General features: G+C 41.2%; 1 protein-coding gene across 11 annotated transcripts in view; it reads right to left on the bottom strand.

The window, feature by feature from the left end:
- Positions 1 to 1107: 1107 nt before the first annotated feature.
- Positions 1108 to 11607, bottom strand: part of LOC111272489 (uncharacterized) — a 40860-nt gene continuing 30360 nt past the window's right edge. For 5 of the 11 annotated variants that reach the window (XR_002687541.1, XR_015315756.1, XR_002687536.2 and 2 more), the window contains 3 exons: positions 4370 to 4448; positions 3329 to 3471; positions 2566 to 2696 (listed from right to left, as the gene is read on the bottom strand). Coding sequence is in view for 3 of the 11 variants with exons in the window: in XM_086973307.1 (XP_086829433.1) it covers positions 2686 to 2696; positions 3329 to 3471; positions 4370 to 4448 (233 nt within the window). In the remaining 8 variants the exon portion in view is untranslated. Of the gene's footprint in view, positions 1366 to 2565; positions 2697 to 3328; positions 3472 to 4369; positions 4449 to 6927; positions 7049 to 7793; positions 8146 to 11184; positions 11600 to 11607 lie in introns of those variants that run through there. The other 6 variants (XR_015315754.1, XR_002687539.2, XR_002687540.2 and 3 more) reach the window with 5 other exon arrangements.

The following is an 11607-nucleotide window of genomic DNA, read 5'->3' as shown; positions in this document are numbered from 1 at the left end:
TTACATTGACTTAGCTGGCGGCTCTGGCATTTTTTCTCACTTGCTAACATTAGATTCCTGTTTGGTACTGAGCAAGAAATAAAAACAACGTTAACAGTGAGGTCAGAATCATCACCATCCGGCGCCACTTAGTGGCGACGTTAGTAGGAACGGAATCCTATGGTTCTGATGAGACTAGAGATAAGATGCCGCGCTTTTGGCAGTTAGCTGCTTGCTCTGTCGCCGCTATTTCTTTCGTTGTTTATTCCGTCACCACCTTTTTGTTTGAAATGACTCTCGTTATGCTTGGATCTGGATTCTACCATGCTGCCATTGGTGTTGGCGTTGGGTTGATTCTGCTGCCATGGCCCACTAGTCATCGGTCTAAGCCAAAGAGATCAACGGGAAACGTCACTCCGAAGTGACAATAGCGACTCGATACCGAGTGGTGTCGCCAACGCGCACAGCAACAACACGCCGACAGGCATTCACATATGAAGCACCTGTATCCCCGATTCGAAATACCACCACGTCAGCACCACCAACAGCAACGCTCGCAATTGCTTTAGAAGTACCTGGCCAGCTACTGCTTGGTCGCAGACGATTTTCATGTTAAATCGCAAGGACCAGCAGCAACGGTAGCGTCTGCTTGCAATAGGCGCCGCCCTGGCGTAATGGTAGAAAAGTAAGCCAAATTTTTTAACAGTTACGCGGTGGCTAAGTGACGCGCGCTCAGAGAACGGCAACTGGTTAGATAGATAGAAGAGTATGTAAACAAACTACTACTACGACCATTACCACTCGTGTCTTTTCTGCTGTTGTTTCTTTTTCTACGGCAAATACTTTCAATCCGCCTCAGACCAGTAGCGCCAGAGCTGACGGCCCCATTAACAACAGCTATTGTTAGCGTCGTCGTTTTCTTTCTCTTGTGCGCTGCAATCGAAAGCTTCTTCTCTCCGTTAGTTTCAGTTATGGAATGAGTTATATATGTATATATATATATATAGTGCTAGTTTAACGACAGTTATACAGTTGTAAACCAATGACGCCTACAGGCATCTCATCCACAGCGGTCAAGCTACAGTAGAAAATGGCAGTCATGCGTTAGTGGTTGTTATGGCGGATTGCTTTCAATCTTGTAAATATTCTTTATTTTGTTGCCCTATAAAGTATCCAATGCCTTTCCTATTCTGGCCGTATGAGCCGCTCTAGTAGCTATTAATGAAAGAACATGGGATACAGTAAACGTTTTATAGCAGTTATTCAAATTTGGGAATCAGCAATGTCACTGCTTGTGACACGTTAATAAACTACGCTTAAAGTGATACAAACTTCTAACAATGCTTGGTCGGACGGGTAAATATCCAAGAATTGTTTCCACTCTTCCTGGAATACGTGAAAAAAAAACAAGAGGCAGGATTAAACAGAAAGCGAACCAATAGTAGAAGCCATACAGACTCAGCTAACACGGGGGTATATTGTAAATATCGCATTAAGCTCAGCAGTGGCAGCAAACATATTATATGATCTTACCACCGAGTCAGATCAGATCATACGCTTTCTGGTGACCATTAATTAGGATCTCTAGTAGACATTGTCAAACGCCCTGAAAATCTATTGGTCCATACCAGGAGCGCCACTACGTAACTTATAAAGATTTCAGTGTCCGTATGAATTCACACAATAAACAGGCATCGAAAGTGATATATTGTATCCATGTTATTATTTCGTGTTATTTTAGCACCAACTTAATTTGGATGTAGAAATGCCCATTATTCAGTAAATTGCTGATGGGAAGACTGATATAGGTCGCTCGAACTATGGATGTTTCGAGTAGTTTTTCTTATATAGCGGGCCAGCAAATGTACTCTTTGTTTTCGTTATTAAGCGTCTCTTGTACCTAATAAAGAGCTGAAAGAAGTGCTCGATCTTCAAGACGAACTAACTGTTTAAGTTATAATTACTTGCTTACAAGTTCGTATTATTTTCTAATTCGTTTATTTTATTTAATTTCGTTTCAACGTACATAACATACTCTGATGAACTCAAATCAGGCTAATTCGAGAAAAAATTGGTCACTCTAATGAAAGCTCCGATGGGGAAGGAAATTAGCGATGATTCCGCTTTTTCCTTTAGCATGGGCCTCAGTTTAGGACAACATAATTAATTGAAACTATCTGCGGAATCTCTAGCATTGGCCGTTCGGCAGGCCCATCTGCCCAAGCTTGTTATGCATGAACGCAGCAATTGCTTTCACAATCAATTCCCGCCGTTCCTTTACAAAAAACTCGATAGCTTCCAGATAGCTCGTAAACGAGCCTTAAAATATACACATGTTTTACTGTATCGTCATCTGTATTCGTTCAAGCGGTTCACATCTCGGAATTTGTATGTTTATTCGTGTTTATCTGTGCATACAGTATCGATATGCGGTAGTGCTTTTTTAAGAAAGATTCTTGTGGGTCGAATAGCTACCTTGCGAGCATTTCCAACTTTAAAAGCTTGCCGAAGATATGCCCCTGAACTGTGTAAAGGCAGAAATGCAATATATGGAAAGTCTTAATCAATCGCAAATATAACATCAAATGAGATAATTTTGAAATATATTTATTTGAAAGACGTACTATTTACGTGTTGACGAAACACTCCGCCTGTTATTCCGTCCTGGTTTTCCATTCTTCGTAATTCTTTGTAACTCTTTTTTGCTTACTGGTCAGCTATGAATAAATGGAACAGATAATCGTGGTTTCTTCTTCAGTATTCTTCAAATTTTCTTCAGAGCTTTATATCAATAATGATAATTATTATTATTATACCTAAGTTAAACGGCATATCGTTTCGTCTAGAATATCAGACAAGTTACTGCAAGCGACCCAATGACCATACTATCAGCCCAACTAATATTAGTGAACATTTTAATTCTATAAATGGTTCCCTTTATAAATTTTCGAGTCTAAATGGAGCCTATCAAATATATGTGCTCTGTCCTTGAATAGCCTTTACGTGAGTATAGGTTGATTAGGCGTGGCACATTGTACCTATTTCATAGTTAGTTCGTCTTTATATAAAGACCGAACTAGCTATGCACTCGCGCAGTCATTTATTCGACTAGATCTGGTAAAAGTTAGAGACGTAAGTTTACAACAAACAAGCTATATAAATTTTCACAGTGCCTAAACGCATCTGAACACCTTATGCTAAAGAGCAGGAAACGGCCAAAGAGGGCTAAAAGAGGCCCAGTTCCTATCGGATTATTTCTGTTCTCTAACTTCATCCCACTATAGCCACTAAGCTGTGGCTTAAAGCTCATGACACTAAGACCATTGTTCCGTCCACATCGTATACTTACAAATAGCATAGCCTGACGCGCGATTTCTTGTTGAACGATTGTCAAGGAGAGACAGTTCTGCAGTTCGCCTTGCTCTTGACCGAATGCTGTTTGCCGTTTGTTCGCTCTTAAGCCGCTCGTATACAATTCTCTCTTTGCAGGCACTGAAAACGTTTTCTGTCTTGATCAGCAGGTTCCCGCCACAACCGTGAAAATTTGAACGTTCGGATGTTTTGTTTACGTTCAACAACAATTCTCTACTTCAATTTACGACTACATTTTTTTTTATCCATACTTCTGAGCTATTTACTTAATTTCCATTCGCTGTTGTGCATGGTTTTCTAACTTACTTGACAAATGGATCTAGTTACCTAGTTGTCTTCAGGAAACGACTATAGGAAAATGGATTTACCAATAGTCGACTAACTGAGAATCCATTAGTCAATTCTCTCTCTCTCCCCCTTCTCTCCCTCTCTCTCTCTCTCTCTCTCTATATATATATATATATATATATATATATAAAAAATTATGGATGTCTTGGACTATTAAGGCGAATACTACTCGTATGTTACGTGACGTTACCTAGGTTTTGTGTGGGGTAATAGGCATGACTCAAATTTTAGTGAGTGCTTTATACGAATAGACTTCGTAACGCAAACAATATTTAAGATTCTGTTGTCGATCTCTTGATGATGTCTTTGTTTAACAATCTATTTTAAAGCTACCTTGTTTAAGCCTAAAAAGTTTTAATAATATTTATTTATAGCACAGGAGCCGACGTAGTCTCCTGCGTCGAACCGTATTCCGCGTTATTATCGGCTAAACAAGAGTGAGTTGCACCCCAGAAATCCTTCTACGCGATAACGTAAAATAGTATGAACGAGTTAGTAACTTAAGCCCCCTGAGCCCTGCTATGATTTTGCCTCTGTTTAATTCCTCATATCGCCTAAGACTGCACAAAGCATTCCAATTTATATATATATATATATATATAGGAAATGAGAGAGAAGGAGATAAAAACATAGTTTGAACTTGATGATTGACATTGGCATTACTGTTCACCTAATCGTATGTCTTCCGCTGCTTCCCGAGTTTGCTGTTATGTCGAAGCCTCGTACGCGTACTGTGAGATGTAACGACCCTAAAAAAATGGAAGTACGTTGTTAGCTCACGTGACGACGGTTATTCCATTTGGCCCTGATTGTCAGAATAAAAAGGAGGATTTCTGGCCGGTTGGAATCTATGTGTTTTTACTATGAAGCGTCGAAGAATGGGCCGATTTTTATTGACACTTCTTCAACAAAACGTCGAATTTGTCGCACGTGAACAATTGGGCAAAGGTCGCAGTTTAGCAAGGCCACACTATGTTGAGACAAGCTTCGGCAGACTTTGATAGCACTGCTGGCTACGCAACAGTGCGCCCCCTCTGTGCGTTGCAGGACAGCTTTGCCCAATTGGTCAATAGAGCTACCCTTGGTGGTCTGATTTTGTATGACGATAACTAGTGTCTGGACTATTTGTCGAAGTTAAATGATAGATAAGGCTTGGACCTGTTTTTAAGAGCCCTATTGTGTTTGCTAATTTATGTGCTTATTACATGTAACACCTTATTGGAAACATGCCATAGACACATTAGCATCTGCGATCTGCACGATATCATGTAAGTTACTCAACGTAATGCTATTGTCAGCATTTTTTGACTTTATCCGTTAATGCCGTTCCAAACAAACTGATTCCAATATCATCATTAAACTGATTATTACGCTGTAAGAACCGAAAGGGTAAAACAGAGGTAATTTCAGTAACCGATTTGACCTATTTGAAAACTGTGACGCCAACAACTAAGTTAGTTTTATCTAGCAGGCAAATTTATCAGTATATATTGCTTTAGTATCTATTAGAATCCGCGAGAAGTGGTTCATAAAGAAGCCATCTATTTACTTAGTAATTATAGTAAAAAACAGCGTTAGCCAGTTTACTTACTGTAACAGTTTACTCTCAGTAGGCTTCAAGGACACAACACGAATTTATGTTCATTATGTATAATTTCATTTATATATAAGGAATTCGGCAATTACCGCGTCTTAGACTTTAATGTGGCACGACGCTTTTAACTATTCGCGAAAACTCCTAGACGTACCTGACGGTGGTGCTCGACCATTCCTTTACCATATCTCTGGTAGGGTCCTTTTCATTAAATGAATCGTTAATGAATTAAATATAAATAAAAAAAAAATGAATAATAATGAATTAAATGAAAAATCGTTTCAATCGACACTTGTTCAAGAGTTAGGATCCGTCCTCTGAATATTAAAAATATCGCCCCTACATAAGTAGGCTCAATCTAAAAAACTCGGTCGTCTGTCTAGAATTGAATGGCCTAATGCCCACCGCGCTAAATGATTCCTGCAAATCGGCTGTAGCAGTAGCTAACGTGTGCTCCATTATCTTGAAGTAAGTGCAACTGCGCTCCTTCAGGCAGGGTTAAAGCCTTGAGAGCGGCTGGTGGGCCCCCATCAGTCTAACACTGTTCTTTAATGAGAACCGAAAATAGAAATGTTGCATGCGCCAAGTTGTATTTGGAGACAGTACGATAAATCCGAGTCTTGCCTTATCTGCAGTTCTAACTAAGAGCTGCATCCAAATATGGGCTCCGACTAGTTCCAGTTTCCAGTTTTTATTCTGAAGTTTATTAAATATAATAAGCACGGGTGAAAAAAGCAGTTCTCGAAACAAAACTCATCAAATTAACCAGATTTTGTTGTATTGTACCGTCGCTTGGTAACCTAGAACTACTGTATTCTGTTTTTTAGTAAATCACACACGGGGGCTTGCGCTTAGGCATTTCCGCAAGAAAATACAGAAAAAAACCGTGTTTTGCTGGGGTGAGAGTCTTCATTAAATCAAAGGCAAACGATTCCTTGGGTTTTTCAACTTGGGTTTATATTGGAGTCTTGCCTCGTCGTGGTGGAACGCAGTTTGTAGTAAAAGATACTCTAGTTCATTGTAAGTATTTAAAAAAAAGTCTCGGGGGCTGTCGCCTGTTACAGCAGCTCCCACACGAGATATGTTTAAGCAAGATGACCATAATTTTCGTTTTGTTCATACAGAAAATCTGGCATCCACTTTTTCCAAGGTTTGTCGAATATTAGACGCTCAAAGTATGTCTTAATAGTAGTTCTCAAATACACACCAACCATTCGGACAGCACACTCTCACAGTGCGGCCAAATACTTAACAACTGCCTTTATTTTCTATGGCCATAGCTCTGCGGGCCGACCCACAAATCGCATGGGTTACTTTTAAATTAGTTCGTGCTTGTTTGTCGTTGCATTTTCTATGTTTTACTTAGTTTTAGCTGAAATATGGTTTCAGAGATCATCTTGATTTATGTGAAGTCACGATGGGAAAATTGCTAGCTGGGCTGTCTATAGATGCTAATTTGAAGCTAAAATGTTACCGAAGACAGCTAATTAGATCCTTTCTGTGAGACACGAACTTCTCAAAACCTAAACTGAATTGAGTCGAATTAAATTGTATTCAAATTTTCCATTCGGTTTAGGTTTCGGATTAGGTTTGTAATAAGGATCAGTGAAGATCGTGCGTTTTATCAAACTTACCTTATTCAACCTAGCGCGTTAACCAAGCAACGGGCGGACACCAAAGCAACACGAAACGTCGACTACAGGTGCCTTCTACTTGCCCCACTAAGGACTAGGTTTAACTTGGCAGGAGATAAACCTGCACGAGCGAAACATCAACATCATATAATAACAAGCTCCAGCATTCATTTTTCTTTAATAGATTGTACTCACGAGCTATTTTTTACATCTTACGAACGATCTTGTTTACGGTTACTCATTGGTTTTCCAAGCCTGAACTCCTTTCGCAAATCTCTATCTTTAAAAACATGTTTACATAGAGAAAGTGATATTTTTAACAAACGTTTCGTGCAAATAAATTAGAATCTGGTCGCCCAGTTTCGACGTAAAACATTAGGCAGGACATCATTACATTTGTGACCTTGACAACCTCCTTTCTGTCCGTAATAACCAGCTAATTATCTTTTGTTAAGTATTTTCATTCTTCTTATAATATTTTATAACATGCACACATTTGCGACTAACAGCTGTGTATAATATCAATCTTACTTTTTACAGCTGAAATCTAACACAAATTTGTCTTTCTAGGGGGCAAAATACTGTGCTCGATACGGGCAAAAAGCCGTGCAACTCTTAAAACCGACTCTTTTCCCTTAGTATTCAGTAATTGCCCTTAAACATACGTTTTTTAAAACCCGTTTTCTGTTGTCTCCTGTCAGTTAATGTTTAACTATAAAACACTTCATAGCTTTTACACAGGCTCCGTATATATGAGTTTGGGTGTGGTGCTTGTGGCAGTGTAAACCGGTACCCAAAAATAACAACTAATGGCCAAAAAGGAGCTATATAATAGCACAAGATTCGCATCAACTCCTTTAACGTACCGGAGCGCTTTCTTGAACGTTGGCAGTGGCGAGTGGTGGACACTATCTTCACCATGATGATAATGGCCGTCGTCATCATCACGATGATTGTTGCTATTACTGTTGCATTGTTCGTTTCCATACTGAGTCATCGTAATCCCTCGCCGTTGAAATTTGTTTAAGTAGCTTTGATATCGCTGCGGGTAGAACCCACGCCAGCGTCTCTCGATAACAACAGTAGCGATGCGTTGCAGCGCAGCTGTAGCATCCGTATTATCCGGAATCTTTTTCATCTTGAGTTTTCTGGTGATCCTCACCCAAACATTTTTCCCGAGAAGAGACCAAATATTATTATTACTATTAACAGTAGTATAGTAGTACCTTTAATGGCGCTGCCGCAGTGGCTGGTCCTGTCGCTCCGTTCAGTGCTCGTTCCTGATTTTTTGAGAAAAACGAATTGGAAGATGAACTTTTCCGGCTTGGCTAACTGCGGAGCAACGTTGGGAGCCAGAGCTCCTGCTCCCCCTGCACTGATAATGAGCGAACGGCGACACTACTGATTTGGCCGTTGCCTCTTTCAACCACGTCTGTTTTTATATAACTTACCCACTATTGTTATTCTATAATGTAGTAATAATAATAATAATAATCTGGAACTTCAACAGTAACGGGGACAGCAGTTGCATGAGCAGTCGCGACATCCCGAGCACTTTCGGATACACACACGCAAGCCAACTATAAAAATGCTCACACAGCTCCGGCAGTCCTTCGCGTCTGACCGCCAGAGCCGTCGATGAGCCGCCGACAAGACCAGGCACTTCGCCGTCGGATGCGCGTTCACCGAACCTCGTGGCGCTCGTATCCACACAGCCGTGCCGGAGCAGCTATCGCAGATAGATGATGTCGCAATACGAGCAGTAAATTGCCACGCTTAGACAAACGGAACGAGCGACAGCATTGACACCCCACAACACGCACCAAGCACACATCATAGACTACCTATAAACTCAAGCATCCCTTGTCTCCAAGCCCATTTCCGTTATTCATCCACCACATCCACTGCTTGCCGTCGTCAGAAGCGGTAACGGCATCCTCGACGTTGCCTCCTTCTTGCACTTCTGCTATTTTCTGTTAACTTAACGGGATTTCCGTGTAGCTGAAGACAAAAAAGCCGCGACCAGGCATAAAAAGAAGTGGGCCGGACTAACTCCACTCAACGTCAAATCTCTTTCTCCCGCTCAAATCCGTACGACGGCGGCAGCGGCAGCAGTTGTCGCCGTCGCCGTCGCCGCCGCCGCCACGACGACCAACGCTTCCATGACTTCGAAAGTACCAAAGAGTTAAACTCATATGGCGCACGCTGGTGCGGCGTTGCAGCGACAGACGGCCGGCGTCGTGTTGAACCAGATACAAGTATTGTTTCGCAGACTCATGCGCTGCAAAAGCCCGCACTGCTTGTCGATCAGCAACGAACTAGCAGAGGAAAAATGCGAAGGAAAGGGATAAGGAGAAGTTCTGTGCAAGCTTTACTACAGCCGGCACAGCCACTAGCGAAAACCAAAGGAACAGTGCCCGCCATGGTCAATGCAAACCGGCCTGCTATTATATAGTATCAGCAACGTTCGGATTCCTGGCCCTTTTTTCCACGTGTCGTTGTTGAAAAACCAGCTGCTATCAACACTGACTGCTGCGGTAGCCGCGATGGCATTTGTGGGCAAGGGGGACAGTGTGGGGGGTCGTGTAGCGAAATTATATGGGCAGGATGACTATTTGACGAGCGCGGACATATTTACTGGAGCGGTGGGCAGGAACAGCTGTACAGGCAACAGCGATGGGTTTGCTGGACTCCTCAACTGGGTAGCTTATCTCTCTTTCTTTCTTTTTTGTATTTACTTCATTTTCTGTTAAGTAGCAGGTTTGTTCATGGTCGGTTATGGTGGGCACTGCATTTTTCTTTCGAGTCGACTTGAAGTCTGGTGCGCAGTGCAGGCGAGGCCATTTTAAAGATTCTCATTCAAAAAACAATAGCTGCGTAAGAAAAAATACGCCGCATCGAAAAGCTATAGCCGTTGTGATTATCTGATGTTCGGAAGCATGGTAATACCATGGCCTGTACCGACAACTCTGTGGACAGTGGATAAACATAAGTAGAGCGAGGGTCAAGCTCGATCACTATAATCTAGTTTATCTGAAGTCACCCGTAACGGCTCAAGTAGCGGAAAACGTAAAAATATAATATAACCTAATTTGTAGTCACCAGCAAGACAGGTAGTTTAATTACGTAAACAGTTAGTCATATCGTAACAATCAAGAAAGCATCTGCGATTTGTAACACAGCGCAGAATAAAGATACCAGTCTTTGGTACATGGAGAGCCCCTTAACTCGAACACTCCGACCGGCTGACATCATTCGTAGGAATGGGCTAATGAAATTGGCATTATATGATGGCTTTGTTTTTGATATCGATGAGGGAGAAGCAGATATATTTCAAGAAAAGTTATGCACCTTTTGACGAAATAGCTACTGGTGTCAAACTTTTCTGTTAAACGGACCCATTTGTTTCGGCTAGAACTCTTCGTAAATAGGTTTGATCACCATAAAAAATAAATACTGCCTCCATACCATGCTCACTAATAAGTTTAAGAAGATTTTGCCCTCATACATGTCTCTTACTTGCTGCTTCCGCCAATGCACACATGAGTGCGATATCATTTAAAAACCTCACTTTTTAGACCTGGTCCCGGCGCCGGTGGATAGCTTCTACAACGAATCGCAGTTTTTAAATTGAACGTAATCGCGAATGCAGCACCGTTTGGAGATTAGCAGAAAAAAATATATTTTCTCCGGACTGCAACGATCAGGCACTTGCAACTGTTACGCTGATGTTCTGGTACCCCTGAGGACGGCAACTACTCACACCAGTTAATCTATCTAGCACACTCTCCTAAACAAACATAGTTTTGTATATTTCTAAAAAATCGTACTGCTTATTTTCATATAGCTTGTATGTTAGTATAAAAATAATTGGGGCTCGCAGCGTTTTGCGCAATGCCAGATATCGGCACCGTATGCCATGGCAAGTGAAAACAGAAAATAGTACACACACACACACACACACATATATACATATGTAACTACCGTAGTAACTTGATTTGCCTCGCTGTGCGTCAAACAGCGAAGGTACGATTAACAAATTTTATAATAAAATAAGGGTGTTCGCTGGAAGACTTGTCCATTGTAACTCCTTTTGGGTCACCTCCGTATTCCTTGAATTTATCATTGGAAACCTATTCATACAGAATTATGCTTTTCCTTCTACTCGGGGAACATTAATTCCCGAGGCAAATGTTCTAGTAAAGTGATCGGCCTATAGCAAGGATACATCTGCTAAGGCCCATCAGTAAAGAGTACCTGAAACTATCCTGCAGTGATATCCCGCAGATGAAAGTGGACCATGAAGGTCTATTTCAGAGAAACCAGACCCTGCTGGCGGTTAGTGAGAGCATATTTGCACTATAACAAATACAGTTCTACAAGTTCACAAGCACACGAGCGTTGATTAAAGAACTTTTCAATGACACTGGCTAAAAATTCACTGCGGAATATGTTACTGGTAATTTATTTTGTTATCAAAATTTTAGAACGTGTAACCTTTGTTGAACAAGCAAGATAACCATCTTGTGTTTTTTTTCTGCCACAGCTTGTTTTGCCTACTCCGATGTTAGACCTTAATTCTGTATATCGCATTGTATAACATTAGCTATCCTAAGGATGATATGGGCCAAGTTAAGGTGAGGTGAAGTGGGCCACTGCAGTTCGGCCATATCTGAAATT

Source organism: Varroa jacobsoni, unplaced genomic scaffold (genome assembly GCF_002532875.2).
Source record: "Varroa jacobsoni isolate VJ856 unplaced genomic scaffold, vjacob_1.0 contig02424, whole genome shotgun sequence".
In the NCBI taxonomy this organism is placed as follows: Eukaryota; Metazoa; Arthropoda; class Arachnida; order Mesostigmata; family Varroidae; genus Varroa; species Varroa jacobsoni.
The sequence above is the reverse complement of the archived record's forward strand: the minus strand, read 5'-3'. Positions and strand labels throughout refer to the sequence as shown.